This window comes from Mixia osmundae (genome assembly GCF_000708205.1).
Source record: "Mixia osmundae IAM 14324 unplaced genomic scaffold scaffold_9, whole genome shotgun sequence".
Classification (NCBI taxonomy): Eukaryota; Fungi; Basidiomycota; class Mixiomycetes; order Mixiales; family Mixiaceae; genus Mixia; species Mixia osmundae.
The window spans coordinates 496,271-512,096 of record NW_014575555.1 but is presented as its reverse complement, the minus strand read 5'-3'; the positions used below and the strand labels follow the sequence as shown (position 1 = coordinate 512,096).

Here is a 15,826-nt window from a genome sequence, read left to right as displayed (position 1 = left end):
AGGACTTTACCGGATCTTGCTCAAAACGTCAGGGGTCTCCATCTCTACTGTAGCGACAAGGAAGAGAAGAGTCTATCGGCTGATCTCTGCACAGCGACTCGCTCGACCGTGGGATTTGATTAACCTCTGCTCAGTCATCTTGAAGTGAGCGAAGTCATTCTGAACGAGTTCAGCCAGGAACCTATCACGCATGCTGCCAGCCCGCCGCCATGCGCGATCCGAGTGGATCATCTGACGGTTATCTGCCCGTCAGAAGAAGCCCGTCCATTCGATAGGCCTCGACTTGTCAGGATCCGTCATGCTCCCGTCATCGCCAAATGGGTCAAAGCGTCTCCGAGATTGACTGACTTTGTCCTGACTCAAGTTGAAGACGATCAGCGCCTCAACCCACAGTTGTTGCCGCCCGCTGTGGTATGGCCAAAAGCATCACGGGAAGCAAGATCGATCCACAAAAGTTGGGTCCATGCTTCGTCAACCTCGACTGTGCAATCGACGCGGAGACCTTTGAACTCCTCACAAGACCGTTTCGCGAAGCCAATCTCGAAGTTCTCGAGCTCCGTCTGGTATGGTCTGATCGCGTCACCGTCCCCGATTACCACTCATTTATGGGCGAGTTGCTGGCCTTTCCCAAGCTGCGCAAGATCATCGTTACAATCTCGAGCGTGGCCGACTTTCTTCCGCTCATGCGGGCTCCTTTGCTCGAAGAGATCAGACTGGGCAGACACTTCGATGGCAAGACTGCCGATTGTATTCTTGAAGGCTTGCGCGAGCAGACATGGCCTCGTCTGCAGAGTGTAAAGCTCTGTCAAAAGACGATCAATCTGACGACTGCCGAGTCTGGCCCTTTCAACTACAGAAAATTCGATCGCATGGCAACAGCTCTTGCCAAGCGTGGCATGGACTTGCTGGAGGAAACAGAGGATGACGTCGTGCTGGCTCCTTATGATCACTACGACACTGATGACGAGGATCGCATCGCTGATCAGTTCTGGGCCGAGGCTGAGGGCGATTTCTCAGAAGAGGAGGCAGACGAATTTGACGGGGACGAGTGGTCTGACTGAATACGAGGTGGCGCAAGTGGATGCAACAAACGTTTCGGCAATGCATCATACAGGCTCTAGCAAACCTAAGCAAGCTGCTTCTACATCGACGATCTCCTTTGGACCGTTTGCGGACAGATTGACACTGTGAGAGCGTTCGACGAGCACTTCGTCTTCGACTCTGATGCCAAGCCCGTGAAAGTGCTGCGGGAATGAAGCGTGTGCGGGTACGTAGATGCCCGGTTCGATCGTCAAGACGATCCCTGCCTTGATCTTCTGATGCCTATCCCAGCTCAGTGTATCATGAAGATCTTGGCCCTGTCTAGGTGCATGAGCGGTATCAAATGTGAAGCCGGAGAAGACTAACGAGACAGTGACCGATAAAATGCGGATACAGTCGCGATAGCTCGTTGGAGCCGAACGAGAAGCCAAGCTGGCTAAGCTCAGACCGCAAGAGCTGACACGATCTCGCATGCAAATCGCTCAGCGTCATGTTGTTATCCTCCGTGCAGAGATCGACGCAGGCTTTCTCGACATTGAGGACGGCTTGATACAAGTCAGCTTGTGGTCCAGTGAAACGACCGTCGACGGGAAAAGTGCGAGTGATGTCAGATGCATAGCCTTGGTACTCGCAACCGGCGTCAAACAGCACGAGCGAGCCTTCCTCTAGCGGTCGATCGTTTGCAGTGTAGTGAATCGTCAGAGCAGCTTGACCCGACGCACAGACGGGTACATAAGCAAGTCGTTCGGCACCTTTGCTTGCGGTGTAATATTCGAATTCTGCAACGAGCGCAGCTTGGTTGATGCCCGGTTGAGCTCTTCGCATCACTTTCGCATGAGCCTCGCAAGATAGCTCGGCAGCTTGTCGCATCAGTCTCACTTCTGCTGAACTCTTGTACAATCTGAATTGCTCCACTCTGTCGCATAGGGGTCGAATCTGACGGGAGCCTCTCATGCCGGCGAGGACTTGCAGGATGGGAGATGACTCGGCTGCTGCAGGGTACGAAGCGCTCTTGCCGCGGTACAGAAAGTCCATGACGGCTTGTGAAGCGGCAGATCGCGTGAAGAGACCTGCACGTGTTCGTGTTGCTTTCTCCGGCGTGTCACAATAGATCGGCCCGCTCGTGCGTGCCAAGATGGTCTCTAGCCGATTCTCGAGTTGACCGATATCGAAAGCCTGCAGCCATGCGATCAGCATGATGCCAATTCCTTGTTCGGTGACAGAAGGCGAGGATCAGAATTGTAACGGATCAGCTCGGCCATGCGCAAGGCAAAGCTCAGAAAGCCATGCATGTCAGTGCGGTTGTTTTGATGTCATCCGAGTGTGCTTGTATATGGGAGTGTGGGGGAGGAGAAGCTTGCCTCGTCTGCGTCGAACACGTCTACTGCTGCAGTGACGCCTGTTCTCGTGCCGTTCCATAGCTCTTCCTCAATGTCTTTTGGCGCGACGAAGAGGGACATCCTGAAGCCTCGCTTGCACGAAGGGTCTTTCTCTGCACGCCGAAAGATCAGCTGGATGCACACGAAGCTGCTCTTGACCTGCCCAGGACGACTGCCGAATTGGCCTCCTGAAAGCCAGTCAAATAATAAAAATCGGTCGCCTGTCTGTATTTGTAGCTGAAGGATATCGGGATGTCAGCGATGAAGCGCTCCTGACGAGTATGCTGGGGACTTACAAGATCTTCTGTGACATGTAGGCGACGGGCGCAGAGGCAGAGATGCAGACTGATCCATCGGGCAAGCTGTCGATCAAGCGTTGTCGCCTTTGTTCATACTCTTTTGCTTGTACGCCGGGCGTCAGCTCGCCTTCGCTGAACAGCTGTGGGTGACTCGACGGCGTGGGCTGTCCGATAGGTGGATAGACCCTGCTTACAGGCCTCATGGGTCGAGAGTCGGCCAACGAGGTCGCTGTTGCGTGTTGGCGTGACTGGCTCATCGACCTGGCGTATCGACGGCCTAGCGATCTTGCCTGGCCCTCCAGCGGACGTCTGAGTGAGCATGGTCGCATGGCACGAGCTCTGCCGCCGAGAGGAAAGGGCAGACGAGCCGGCTGATGAGCGCAAGACAAGCCGGCTGGCTCGTCGCGAGAATTTGACGAAAGGCAGCAACGGCAAAGTCAAAGGGCGACGGTCTGTCGAGCAGCAGAGCAGCCATGTCTTCAGCCCTCAACTTTGGTCCGGCTTTCATGAGAGGCAACAGTGCAGATGGAAGCAGCAGCAGCAGCAGCAACCTCCACGTCAGCGGAGCGACAGGAGCGAACAGACATATAGGAGGAGCACCCGCTCGTCCTCTGGCCGCTCTTCATCCGCTCGATCCTGCCAGTCGACCCCATCTGCGGCAAGAGCTGGGCAGTGTGAATTCGCCTTGGGCGAGTCATGAGCGTGCAACAATCCCATCAGGAGCATCCTCCTGGACGACGCCAGCCACAAAATCCAATGCTCAGCTCGATCAGGCACACTCGCTCGAGCAGAGAGCGGGCTCGGTCAAGGTGCCGCCGTTCATCATGTCGAGAGACTACATGCTCTCACTTTGGTCACCGTCTGCCACCACGACGACAGAGTTGCCAATCCAGGTCGACAAGGATCATGTCATTCTGGCTCAGCAAGCGAATACTCCCTTGGCTTTCATACCCATGTCCGACACCGAACGCACCGTTCGTCATACTCATCTTCGGCCACTGAATCTGCGCTGAGCTTGATCGATCGGACAGGCGTTCCAGGGATCCTTGAATTCGCGTCACACGAGTGCCAAACTCACTGCACAGTCTGGTCCAAGCAATGGTGTCCTTCCCCCGGGATCACGACAGACGAGAGAGCACGGTCAAGCTATAGACTCGGCCAATGCTCGCTCCCGCGAGACTTCCGCCGAAACCAAACCAGAACCGGCAGTTGGCATCTGGCGTCGATCTGCAGACAGAGCAGCTCTGGCTGCGCAAGAGCCTCAGACCCGCCCGGCTCAGCCGGGAGAGTATACACATCATACATTGACCAGAATGGAGCGGAACGCTTCGTCAATGCTTGACTCACTCGCGTTGGACGAAGATGCGCATCCGCGAAATGATATGCGTGAGACTCGCGCCGCCTCACCTTCAGCGCATGCCAATGGCCTCACTCAAAGTAGTGGTCCACCGCCCGGACTGAGTCAGCCTGACCCGCCCGAACTCATCCAGTGGCAGTACCGCGATCCGAGTGGTCAAGTCCAAGGCAGGCGGACTTTTATTGCGCGCGTGCGCCGCATGCTGATAGCGAGTCTATCTCTAGGTCCTTTCTCTGGCTCACAGATGCAGGAATGGTACCGTCAGCAATTCTTCAATGCTGACTTGCTTGTCAAACCGGTCTCCGTCCCAACGTTCGAGCCGCTAGGTGCATTACTCTTGCGAGTAGGCGATCGATTTGCGCCCTTCCTCAATGCAGCCAGCTCTCAGCGTCCGCCCGAGCTCTTCGCGCATTCACTGCCCTCTCAGAGCCCCTCTTATTCTCCCTCGCTGCCATCGCAGAGCCAATACAGGCCACAGCTGCCTCCTCAAAGCTCTTGTATTCACCAAACAGTGCCTCAGCGGCCTCTGACGACGATATCCTATCTTGCCGGCCCAACCTATAACGAGCTACATTCGCAGCCGTACGATGCACCGACGCCCGTGCCGCCACAGCCACAGCGACAGCGACAGCACAGCGCTTGGTCGCTTGACCCGCCTGGAGGAGAGCCCAAGCCGCTCGAGCCGTCTCCTCTGCCACAGCCAGCTCCGTCACCGCTTGCAGATTATGTTCGCAGTTTGGCCAATCCAGAACAGCCGCCAGAGCCGACTGCGCCCATACAGCCTGCACAAGACGAGCCTGGGCCCATGAAGATCGAGCCTGAGCCTGAATCGGATCCGGAGCCGGAGCCTGTCATTAAGCCGACTGTGCAGCAGCAATTGCCAGAGCCGGTCAAAGAAACTGTACTCGCGACACCGGTCGTCGAAGAGGCCAAGCCAGAGCCAGCGCCTGTCAAGGCTTCGCCGTGGAACAGCGTCCCGAATGGAACCGCTTCGGCATCAAGTGCCAAGAGGCCGGCGACGCTGCGCGATATACAGGCAAAGGAAGCAGAAGAGACCAAATCGCGACGACAGCTCATCCGAGAAGCGAAAGCGGCCAAGTTAGCTGCAGACGCAGAGGCTCGCGCTGCTCGCGAGGCTGCAGAGGAGCGATCCAACCTACCCAGTACGACCAGCTGGGCTCAGACCACCGATTCGCCTCCCGCTACTACGCCATCGGCGTGGCAGAAATCACAAGAGCAGACGAAGAAAATGACTCTGCAAGAGATACAGCAGCAAGAAGAAGCTGCGAGGAAGCAGGCCAAGGCCAATGCTGCTGCTAAGCAGCGCACTGCCACTCGAGGCTATGCCGGCGTGGCTGCTCCCGGTCCTGCAGCCTCTGTAAGTCGATTCACCTTTTCCAACCGGTCATCGTACTGAGTATACCGGCTTACAGACCGGAGAGCCTTGGAGCACAGTAGGTGCATCTGGAAAGACGCCAGCGGTCGTCAAGCCCGTCGCGCCTGTTCGCAGCACTAGCGCGAGCGCACCAGCACTCAAGGCGGAGCCCGCGCGTTCGGCAGCAACAAGTAAGCCAAGTACGCGACCGGCCGTCTCGAGCAAGGCACCGCCTGCTCTTCCGCCCGCTGCTGAAGCACCTCCTGCGCCGAGCCCGGCCTTTATGCAATGGTGCACCAAAGCGCTGAAGGGCTTGACCGTGCCAGGTCAGTAACGCGCAAAGAGTGATGATGTCGAGCTGACAATCCGGTCGCAGCGGAAGGATTCATCCAAGTCCTGCTCTCGTTCCCCATCCAGCCCGATCCTACCGTGCTGGAAATCATATCGGATAGCGTCTATGCGAATAGTCGACTGCTTGACGGCAGACGATTCGCCAACGAATTCGTCACCCGTCGACAAGCGGACTACAAAGCTCAGAAAGCAGGCACGGTGGCTAACATGGAGACCAGCAAACCGAAAGCGCCAGCGAAGCCGGCTTCAATGGCAGATGCGCTCAAGACCAAGCCCATGGCTTCTCCGGCTGGACCGGACTTTCGCATCATCCCTGCGAGGAAGAAGAACTCCGCAGGTCGCTCGTAGCTAGCTCATGGGCGGCAAGAGAGCAAGCTCGCTCAGCATGCAATTTGAGCGTCTTAAGATCTGCGTTTACTGCTGTGCGATTTTGAGCGGGGTGCGCGAGAGGCGGACATCTCATCGTAGGCACGTTTGTTGCGTTTGCCGTTGGTGGAGATGGCGGCGAGGACGTCGCCGAGTTCGCCCTCGAATCCTCCGTGGCCTCTTCTGCGACTGCCCGACGAGCCACTGCCACCGCCGAGAGCAACCTCTTCTTCGTCCTGTCTGCGTCGTTTGCTATCCTTTTTCTTCATGAACAAGCGCGTCATATTGTCTTCCTCGTAGCGCTTCATATCTGCCAGCCGCTTGGCCTGACGATTGTGCACTGTAGGCGTGATGGACAGGCCCGAGGTCGTCTCTGCGTACGGGTTGCTAGACGAGAGCGAGGTAGCGAGATCGGTGAGCAGATTGGTGGCAGGCGCGCGTCCTTTGCCCTTGCCACCTGCGGCCCTGTCAGCTCGGCGAGTAGGGTCGCGTAGGCTCAATTTACCAGGTTTCTCAGAGTAGGGCACGGGAGCAAGTCTGGGCGGCCTGTAGATTCCCGTACGAGGAATGCCGGGGCGCGCGTGAGTATTGGTATAGCCATCTTCATCTTCATCTGCAGCCGAGCCGTCATCGCTGCCTGTATGCCTTGCCAGCATAGCGGCTGGATTGGGTCTGAACGCCAGGGGATCTATCGGAGCCAGCGGGTTGAGCACATCAGACCTTGTCATCAGATCGTTTGCACACCTTGCGCCAGCTCGTCATGCTCTTGGTCTGCCGGATCGTTTGACTTTCCGTTCGTGTCAGCAGCGGTGTGCGCTTTGCGGATGAGCTTGTCCATCTGATACTTGAGCTTGCTCTCGATCGGTCTGATCTTCTCTAGGATCAAACGTGTCCTGATCAGATTGCCTACAAGGTCGGTTGCTCCCTCTTTATCTGAGGAGGACAGATTCGAGAGTGGCTGGCCTGCGAGGGAGGTGTGCAGGTGGAGAAAGACGAGCTGTTGGATGTAGCCGAGCAAGAGATCGTTCTTGGCCGTGAGGAGAGAGATGCCGTCGGGATAGGCAAGCTCATCCTCGTCGCTCGTGCTCAGACTGTCAGACATCACGTCAGCGAGTGCCCATGCACGCCATGCGATACGCTGACGTGGCAATCTCCTTCACTCGCTGTGCTAGCGATGAAGACTGCTCTGCGATGCCTCTGAGCAGCTTGACATAGTCCCCAGACATGGCTGTCATGTCACTTGCCCGCTCGCCTACGGATTTTTTTTTTATATCGCGTCTTCAACAGAAAATCTAAAGGCGATGATGGCACAACAAGCGTCTAGCTAAAGTAGGCCGGCAGGATCGTCTTGAGCTTCTCGACCTGTTCCTCTGGCCAGTGTTGTCTGGCAGTGACGATGCTGTACTGCATGCCTCCCTCTGGTTTGATGAGTCCCTTCTCGTGCGAGAGCGCATCGTGGACATGGTCGAGCACGGCAGCGGCGACGGTCTTTGAGATCTCACTGTTGGCCTTGAGTGTTCCCATGACCTCTGCTACCGTGACTGGCTCTTCTGACTCTCTCCAGGCGTCATAATCTGTCGAGGTGCAGATGAGAGCGTAACTACCAGCCGAGATTCTTCAGCCGCTGCTCCCTCTGGGGGAAATACGAGACGACCGACCTGATTTCTGCTTCCCGAGCGAGCTTAGCTTCGGGAAGGGCAGACATGTTGATGATATCGCCACCCCATTGGCGGTACATGAGTGATTCTGCTCGGGTAGAGAATTGGGGTCCCTCCATGACGACGACGGTCTTGCCCGTGTGCAGCTTGACCTGGGTGTCCTTGAGCACATCCTTGACGATGTCTCCGAGCAATCGCGTCAGAGCAGTATCGAAGGGGTCGCCAAACATGGCATGGGCAACAATGCCACCGTCAAAGAACGTGGACGGTCTGATGCCTTTTGTTCTGTCTATGATCTGCGAGGGTATCACGAGATCTTTGGGTCTGATCTCCTCTCTCAAGCTGCCTGCAACCCTCTGTTCTCTGAGTTCACTCTCCAACTGCACGAGAGCGTGACAGGCTGACCGACTGCACTGAAAGCAACGATCGCTCTCACGCCGAGCGACTTGAGCGCAGCAATGTTAGCTCTGACGGGTACATGTGACGGCGTGATCGAATGTCCATGGCCATGTCGGGCGAGGAAAGCGACTTGCTTGCCCGACTCGAGCCGGGCAATCGTGATGGCCGACGACGGTTTGCCGTACGCAGTGTCGAGGTCGAGCTCTTTTTCAACTTGCAGATTGTCTAGCTTGTACAGACCCGTCCCTCCGATGACGGCGACCGTGACGGGCTCCTCCTTGCTGACCATCCCGTCTCGCCCACAAGATCAAGACAGGCCGCCGGCAGACTGAAAGAAGTGAAGGAGGGCGGGGCACTCACGTGCACCTTGCAGAGAGCAACTGCCACGCGGCGGCGGAGCTAGGACGACCGGTCAGCCGAGAGGGTGGCGCCTGCTCGATCACTCGTGGGGTCTTCTCCTCTACGTCAGCTGGCAGCACACCCGACCGAACGATAGACCATGTCACAGGGCGAATCCTCTCAGGCTCAGCCAGAGCCGACGTCTGCCCCGCCCAAGGATAGCCGGGATCAGGATGAGTCGAGGAGCAAGGCGGCTCTGCTCGTGCAGTCTCACTATCGCGGCTTCAAGAGTCGAAGAGAGCAGCGTGGCATGTACTTGTCCAGACCACCCAAGAAGTCCGAGTCCAGCAGCACCGACCAGCAAACTGGCTCGGGTGGGGATCGAGGAGCTGCGAGAGCTGGACAAGAGGAGGACAAGCCGAAAGGCCATTCCGTCTCGTCCAACGCACGCTGGAACGACGGACTCAACCATGTCTCCATGAAGAACGCCAACAAAGATGCGGCTGACGGCTCGAAGAACGACGCAGCAACACGTTGGAAGCGGGGCGGACTCTATGCCGGACGGATCATGGACGGCTCGACCGGTGCAGGCAGTGATGAGGACGAAGGAGGCGATACGCCGTCAAAGGACAGGCAAAAGGGCGATAAGGAGGCAATGGTGACGAAACAGCTCGAGAAGCAACACTGGCTTGAGTTGGTAGACGAGAAGCATCGCTATGGGTCCAACCTCAAGTTCTACTGGCAGGCTTGGTCAGAGAAAGACGACACGAACCAGAACTTCTTCCATTGGCTTGATCGTACGTTGACAATGATGCCATTGACTATTTACTGCTGAGCGACTTTTTCGTTCCAGACGGCGACGGCAAAGACTTTGATGCAGGTCCCGACTGTCCTCGAGAGCGGCTCGAGAAGGAGCGAATCACCTACCTCTCCGTCGAGCAGCGACAGAACTACCGTCTCTACATCAAAGAGGGCAAACTTTTCTGGCGCAAGAACGACGTCGCTTTTGATACCGGGCGAGGGAAATGGCAAGACGGCGGACCTGACAAAGGCATCGTGCGCGTAGACGACAAAGATGTCGAAGCTGCTAAGAAGCGCGGCGACTTGCCCAGCTCGGACACGTCAGACTCGTCATCTGACGAGAATCCATCGGATCACGAAGCCGAGGAGCATTCTGGGTATGGACATCGATCGACAGATGAGAAAGGCAAAGCAGGCTACTGGACTTCGCCCAAATTCGTCATGGACCATCTCCTGCGAAAGACCACAAAGCAGAACACGTGGATCTACGTCGCAGACACCAAGTTCAACATTTACTCTGGTCTCAAGACGACTGGGTCTTTCCAACACTCCTCCTTCCTCTATGGCTCACGTGTCACCTCTGCCGGTCTGATCAAAGCCCAAGACGGCATGATCACCTCACTCAGTCCACTATCGGGTCACTATCGCGCGGGCACAGAACACTTTAAAAAGTTTGTCGCAAAGCTCGAGGAGATGGGAGTCGATATGTCCAAAGTGAACATCTCAAAGAGTCTGATCACTATTGGCGCTTTGGAGAAGTACGGTGCAGCGAGCAAGAAGAAGAAGAGTCTGACGGGCAAGCTCAAAGAGAAGCTGCGGCTGTCCAAGCCTGACGACGATCCGGCGAAGAAGGAAGCGCAGTGGAATGAGAAAGTCCAGCAAGGTGCGAAAGACAAGGAGGAAGAGCAACGCCTGAACGGCACAGGCGATGCGCCTGCTGACGACAAACAGAACGGATCTAGCGAGAAAAGCCAGGATACCAAGCCCTACGAAGGCGTGCCTACATCGCAACTCAGCGAGGATCAAAAGGACGAACGCGGCATCGCCTTTGTACAGAGCGCGTTCAACAAAGCTTCGCTCAGGTCCGACGACGGCAAGCAAAGTCTGGCAAGTCAAGTCAAAGAGGCTGGCGAAGCAGACCAAGCCTGATCGATACCCATCCCCCTCACGCATTCTGTGCGCACTCTCTGCTTGTTGCTCTCGCCCACTTTTCCCGAAGTTTATCTCCTATTGTACATACATCTTACTGCTATCGGTCTAATGCATGCACGCTACGCTCGCAAGAAGGTCGACTCAAAGTCTGTGATCGAAACGGGCGCGGCTGCCTTCTCGTCATAATCTGACCACTCTTCGCCTTCTTCATCGAAAAGCTGTCCAGACTTTTGATCAGCGCTGTGCTTTCCTTACAATGTTGGGAGAACGTACATCGATATCCAAGAACTTTGTGCGCGACTCGGCACCTCGACAGACCCACTTTCCCTGCAGGTCCGTCAGTCTGCCGCGTCCTTTCCTCTGATGATAGACGCACTCTTGGGATGAATGACAGGAGCTCGAGGCCGCGACAGTCGAGTATAGCAATAGGAACAAAGTCGCGATCGTCTTGAGTGAGCTCCCGAGTCTGATACTTGCTACTGCGATTGGTCGTCTCAAAATCTGGGATGTCATGAGCGAAAGGTGACACAGAGGGCGAGTCAGCCTACTGGCTGTCGATTCGCGCTGACAGCCGACCTCATCATGAGCTCTTGTTGAGGTCACAGACGAGAGACGGCTTACGTTGCAGAACTGGCAAGACCATACAAAGCTCGCAAGTCCTCTCGAGCCCGCACTCTCAACTTTGGTGTCTCTACTCATGCCGACCTCCTTTGGATGTTCCTCATGACAAGACGTGCACTTGATCTGTTGGCTGTCTGTCAGTGTTGAGGTAGCGAGCGAGCGATGCGCACTTGCTTTGAAAAAGTAGACGAAATCGTCGACAGAGACCGTATGCAAGTCTGTCACGCCCTCCAATTGGGCCTTGATGGCCAACGCTACCTTCTGTGAAGCGGTATCTCCAACTCAGCTGATAGAGTAGCTGAAGTCCTGGGCGCTCACCGGCATTGCCGAAGTGCACGTGAGCAGAAGCTACGAAACATATGGAACGCGTCTCTTGCAGAGGACGCTCGCTGCTGGGGCACCTCACGCTTTGCATCTACACAACAGCCTCTACAGGAGGCGTGGCAGATGCGATAGGCTGAGCAGCATGAGGCTGCATGCGCTGACTTTCGAATGAGCCCAATCCGCGCATGCCCCATCGCTCGAGCATGGCACCGTCTTCATCCCAGCCAGAAGTGGGCGTGGTGAGCATACGTTCGCCTGTAAAGATGGCATTGGCACCCGCCATGAAGCACATCGCTTGCTCTGCTTCGGTGTACGTAATCCGACCTGCTGCAAGCCGGATGATCGAGCTGCTCGACCTTGTCAGATGACCGCTACCGAAGGAAAACGTAAGCTTACGTCGGTAGCACCAGTCGCGCTGTTGCGATCGTCCTGAGCATATCATGAATCTTGACTTGCTGCAGAATCAATCAGTCATCGTCAGCTTGATCGATTTCGAAGGAACAGACGACTTACCTCGTTGCCTCCCAGTGGCGTGCCTTCGATAGGAACGAGTGCATTGACTGGAAAGCTCTCCGGCGGCTCCGGCAACCTGTCATTGGTAGCCATGTCAGCCACATCAGCAGCTGAAGCAGGATATCCGGACCTGCTCATTTCCCAGATGAGACCCACGCGATCCTCCTTTTTCTCGCCCAGACCGATAATGCCGCCCGAACAGACTGAGATGCCCGCCTCGCGCACATTCTCGATTGTAGCCAGTCGCTCGTCGTATGACCGCGTTGTGATGACCTGGTCCCGGTCAATGTCAACAACGCCAGCGGGCCTACTACCGACAAGCTCACTTCTGGGTAGTATTCCCTCGAGGTGTCTAGATTGTGGTTGTAAGCCGTCAGACCGGCTTCTTTCAGCCGGCGTGCTTGATCTTTGTCAAGCATGCCCAGAGTCGTACAGACTTCCATTCCCATTCCTCTGATCTCACTGACCATGTCGAGAATCCTGTTGAAGCCTGATTTCCGCCCGTGAAGATCTCTCCATGCGGCGCCCATGCAGAAGCGAGTCGAGCCGTTTGCCTTGGCTTTTCGCGCCTCGCTGTGTGCAAGGCATGAGTGGGCGGACGCGTTGGGCATGGTGGGTGACTTGCATGAGTACAGGCTCGAGGTCGAGCAACTTGGTCGCTTTGAGGCCAGTCTTGTGTTTGGACGATTGCGAGCAGTAGGAGCAGTCTTCGGTGCACCCACCGGTCCTCCAAGCCGCGCATCAGCTGGACATCACTTGGCAGTGTACGAACGCGACAAACTTGATATTGAGCAGCGTGCACAGCTGGATCTTCGATGGATCGTGATGCTGGCGATGTACTGTGGCCTGCAAGCGCGGTCGTGAGCCCACGTACGGCCAGGTAGGATGCCGAGAGCGCACGGAGCGAAAGATGAGCTCCATGAGCGGCGAGTCGTAGATCTCCTGTATCTCTGCCCGCTGCCATCGTTTCCTCAGAGGCGCATCACTTGCACTGCCTTTTGTTGCGAGCAAGATGGCCTTTTCGTCCTCGAAGAGCCCTCTTGCGGGCTCGCGTTCAGGCTCGAGAGCAGTTGCATGAGTGCGAGCTTGTGCTGGCTGTCGAGGCAGTCTGCGAGCTGCTGTCGTCGGAAGAGGAGCAGATTGTCTGGCGGCAGAGCGAGACAAGGCTCGGTGGACCTGGCGCACGCTCATGACAGTCGACCCAACACCGCTGGAGACGGTTGGAGCGATAGACGCAGGGTGGGGGCCGAGTCCAGACGTATACCCGTACGACTTCATCGTCCTAGGACAGTCCAACGTCGACCTGCTCGGCCCAATGTCGTACAACGGTATGCAGCGTGCGTCTCAGCTATGTCTGTGCTGATCAGAGCTCACACAGGCATCGGTCTCTCGACGCCACGAGGCAGTGGCACGTCTGGCCACATCACCAAAAATCTGTCGACTCTCCGTCATCGTGAAGACTACAGGCAGACCAAAGGCTTTGCCGAGCTTCCTTCTGCGGGCCGACAGCCCAATCTGGAGATTCTCGAGCACGAGCGGAAGCGAAGGGTGGAGGTGAAATGCCTCGAGTTGCAAGTCTCTCTGGAGGATGAAGAGCTTGAGGAGGACGAGATCGCTCGCCGGGTCGATGAGCTACGACAGAGGCTACTGAGCGAGAGCACCCAATCGGCCGCCTCTAATACCGTCAAGCGAGGCACGTACAGAGACTCGGATACCCACGGAATCGCTCAGGCAAAGCAACTCGAGGCTGCCAAATTGTCAAAAGCGCTTCACATTCGACCAGACTACGAAGTCGGTCAGGGCTTCGATAGAGAACTGCAAGAGAGGCGCAAGATCGAGCGTGCGGAAGCTCGCGAAGCCAGAAAGGCAGAGGCCGAACAACGCAAGACAGCGCAGCGAGAGGCAGCCAATGCCAAACGAATGCAAATCCAAGCCGCTGAGCGTGCTCGTCCACCTTCACAGTCACGTCGTCGTCGCTCGCCCTCGCGCTCGAATTCGATCTCACGTTCCCCTTCGCCGCCGCCCAGACGAGCCAGAGACCATTCGTATTCGCCCGCGCCGCGATCTACTCGGAGGTCTTATTCGCGTTCGCCTCCTCGCAGGGTCTACAGAGATGACTCGCGTTCGCCGTCACCGAGGCGAAGCTACAGGGACGATTCTCGTTCGCCACCCAGGAGATCTTACAGATATTCTCGCTCGCCGCCTGTGCGCCGCTACAAAGACTCTCGCTCGCCGCCTGCTCGCCGCTACAGAGCCTCGCGTTCGCCACCTCTCCGGCGACGAGACTCACGTTCGCCTCCTCTCGGACGGAGGGACTCGCGTTCGCCATCACCCGTACGAAGGGAGACTCGCTCGCCCTTACCAAGACGATCGCCTTCGCCTGCACCTCGCTTTGCAGGCGGCCGAGGACGACCTATCTCTCGTTCACCCACGCCGCCGCCGCCCCTCGGTCGCAGACCACCCTCGCCCTTGCAGCCTGTCAAGCGCGAGTCGAGTCCAGTGAGGCGACAAAGAGGTGCAAGCATGAGCTCCCAGGGGAGTGCTGCCATGTCCGAATCGTCTGTATAAACGCCTTTGCAAAGAGCTATAGTTTGCTTTCTCTGCCCCCCGGCTGAGCTACAACATCTGCAAGCGCATCAACGACACGGATCGCCCACTCTGCCCCTTCGTCCTCTGTGAGAGCTTTCCAATTTGTGCCTAAGCCCTCTGAAGTGACTGGGTCGATGTCCCCCTCTTCGCCTGCTTTCTTCAGACCAAAGACATGTGAAGTGAGCTGCGGCCCTACGCCTCCTGTACCGCGCAGGCATCCGATGGCGACGAGCGAGACGAGGACTCGACCTATCGGGCTAGGCTGATCGACCGGATCTGACAGCAGCGCGCCATAGTGCGAGTTGAGTATGTGGACGGGTAGATCGGGATGGTACTGCCCTAGCTTCTCGATGAGCTTGGCATCGTACGGCCGATATACTTTTCGCCAGATCTCTTTCTGCGCAAGATGAGCCCAGCAATCGCTGCCGCGGGGGTCATGAGCTTACACTGCGGGCGGTGATGGCATCGATATTCTGCCGGGTGGGCTGTCTGCTCAAAGTCAGGCTGTGCTGATTGCGTGCAAAACATGGAAGGATACCTTGTCGGATGCTCGGGTAGCCTGGCTTTGACAGCGTCGTCGAACGCGCTGTGCATCGCACCGAGGTTGTTGATGACCTGCTCTCGACATTTGGCTCATGATGCATCCGAAGACGGGCAAACGCACTTTTGCAATCCCGATGAAGCTGATACTCTTGAGGCCAGCTTCGCGCATGAGGGCTGCTCGTCTGATCTGCTCGTCCTCGCTAGGGCGACCTCGGGTTCCATCGGTCTGATGACTCTTGAGGTACGTCCAGAGATGTTTCAGTCCATTGGGCGAGTTAAGCGTGACCAGTGCTGCGGCCTGTCAAGACTCAGACGACGCCAGTAAGGCAAACTCCCAAATTGGGCAAAGAATCTTGAAGCGCACGGTGAGGGCCAGCCAGGCATTCTCGCCGAATTGCTTTTGATGCGCTTCTCGGCTGATCCGGCTAAATTGTTCGTGGAAGATGGCTGCGCTCGGACCGGGAAGAGGATCATAGTGCGCGTTCTTGATGAGTCGCTGTACGGTCGAGGACAGCCGGGATGCCGTCATCGTCTGGCTTCGCGAGATTTGCCGAGACGCGACGAGAGGAAAGTTTGTAGTCGAACCCCGGCCAGGCACAGCTATTGATAGTCTGACCGTCAAGTCAGCAGCCGCACAGCGTTCACCTCCGAGGCTGAGCACAGGAGGTACGAGCTATCAAAGTGCACTGACCGTGACGGGAGAACACGCGGACAGCTTC

At 56.8% G+C, this 15,826-nt stretch overlaps 9 protein-coding genes across 9 annotated transcripts; 3 read left to right on the top strand and 6 right to left on the bottom strand.

Annotated features, from left to right (window-relative positions):
• The first annotated feature begins 268 nt into the window (after nucleotides 1-268).
• L969DRAFT_599447 (uncharacterized protein) lies at nucleotides 269-1,248 on the top strand. Its single transcript, XM_014710818.1, has 2 exons — nucleotides 269-1,187; nucleotides 1,243-1,248. The coding sequence occupies exon 1, from the start codon at nucleotides 414-416 to the stop codon at nucleotides 1,059-1,061; it is 648 nt and encodes a 215-aa protein (XP_014566304.1). The 5' UTR covers nucleotides 269-413; the 3' UTR covers nucleotides 1,062-1,187; nucleotides 1,243-1,248.
• L969DRAFT_96259 (uncharacterized protein) lies at nucleotides 1,107-3,048 on the bottom strand (the record flags this gene model as incomplete). The annotated part of the gene is made up of 5 exons (XM_014710817.1): nucleotides 1,107-1,358; nucleotides 1,408-2,217; nucleotides 2,403-2,533; nucleotides 2,584-2,657; nucleotides 2,717-3,048. 5 exons carry the CDS (start codon nucleotides 3,046-3,048, stop codon nucleotides 1,107-1,109), a joined length of 1,599 nt encoding a protein of 532 aa, XP_014566303.1.
• Nucleotides 3,049-3,144: 96 nt separating this feature from the next.
• On the top strand, nucleotides 3,145-6,204 carry L969DRAFT_89711 (uncharacterized protein). Its single transcript, XM_014710816.1, has 5 exons — nucleotides 3,145-3,693; nucleotides 3,751-4,243; nucleotides 4,301-5,454; nucleotides 5,510-5,777; nucleotides 5,828-6,204. Exons 1-5 carry the CDS (start codon nucleotides 3,193-3,195, stop codon nucleotides 6,148-6,150), a joined length of 2,739 nt encoding a protein of 912 aa, XP_014566302.1. The 5' UTR covers nucleotides 3,145-3,192; the 3' UTR covers nucleotides 6,151-6,204.
• Nucleotides 6,204-7,403, bottom strand: L969DRAFT_52231 (uncharacterized protein; the record flags this gene model as incomplete). Its single annotated transcript, XM_014710815.1, has 4 exons — nucleotides 6,204-6,625; nucleotides 6,674-6,856; nucleotides 6,913-7,259; nucleotides 7,312-7,403. 4 exons carry the CDS (start codon nucleotides 7,401-7,403, stop codon nucleotides 6,204-6,206), a joined length of 1,044 nt encoding a protein of 347 aa, XP_014566301.1.
• Nucleotides 7,404-7,488: 85 nt separating this feature from the next.
• Nucleotides 7,489-8,514, bottom strand: L969DRAFT_96256 (uncharacterized protein; the record flags this gene model as incomplete). The annotated part of the gene is made up of 3 exons (XM_014710814.1): nucleotides 7,489-7,768; nucleotides 7,827-8,172; nucleotides 8,232-8,514. The coding sequence occupies 3 exons, from the start codon at nucleotides 8,512-8,514 to the stop codon at nucleotides 7,489-7,491; spliced, it is 909 nt and encodes a 302-aa protein (XP_014566300.1).
• A 2,049-nt stretch (nucleotides 8,515-10,563) lies between these two features.
• Nucleotides 10,564-11,482, bottom strand: L969DRAFT_89706 (uncharacterized protein). The gene is made up of 7 exons (XM_014710813.1): nucleotides 11,457-11,482; nucleotides 11,313-11,399; nucleotides 11,139-11,261; nucleotides 11,066-11,081; nucleotides 10,894-11,018; nucleotides 10,791-10,844; nucleotides 10,564-10,735 (listed from the first exon to the last, which is right to left on the bottom strand). Exons 1-7 carry the CDS (start codon nucleotides 11,460-11,462, stop codon nucleotides 10,637-10,639), a joined length of 510 nt encoding a protein of 169 aa, XP_014566299.1. The 5' UTR covers nucleotides 11,463-11,482; the 3' UTR covers nucleotides 10,564-10,636.
• A 21-nt stretch (nucleotides 11,483-11,503) lies between these two features.
• Nucleotides 11,504-13,368, bottom strand: L969DRAFT_89705 (uncharacterized protein). The gene is made up of 8 exons (XM_014710812.1): nucleotides 12,876-13,368; nucleotides 12,757-12,821; nucleotides 12,601-12,702; nucleotides 12,302-12,548; nucleotides 12,106-12,248; nucleotides 11,976-12,051; nucleotides 11,859-11,917; nucleotides 11,504-11,809 (listed from the first exon to the last, which is right to left on the bottom strand). The coding sequence occupies exons 1-8, from the start codon at nucleotides 13,251-13,253 to the stop codon at nucleotides 11,554-11,556; spliced, it is 1,326 nt and encodes a 441-aa protein (XP_014566298.1). The 5' UTR covers nucleotides 13,254-13,368; the 3' UTR covers nucleotides 11,504-11,553.
• On the top strand, nucleotides 13,347-13,952 carry L969DRAFT_33100 (uncharacterized protein; the record flags this gene model as incomplete). Its single annotated transcript, XM_014710592.1, has 1 exon — nucleotides 13,347-13,952. A coding segment is annotated over one exon (606 nt), but the record flags the coding sequence as incomplete, so codon positions are not given.
• Nucleotides 13,953-14,559: 607 nt separating this feature from the next.
• Nucleotides 14,560-15,636, bottom strand: L969DRAFT_96252 (uncharacterized protein; the record flags this gene model as incomplete). The annotated part of the gene is made up of 5 exons (XM_014710811.1): nucleotides 14,560-14,961; nucleotides 15,011-15,053; nucleotides 15,103-15,179; nucleotides 15,229-15,405; nucleotides 15,472-15,636. The coding sequence occupies 5 exons, from the start codon at nucleotides 15,634-15,636 to the stop codon at nucleotides 14,560-14,562; spliced, it is 864 nt and encodes a 287-aa protein (XP_014566297.1).
• Nucleotides 15,637-15,826: the final 190 nt, after the last annotated feature.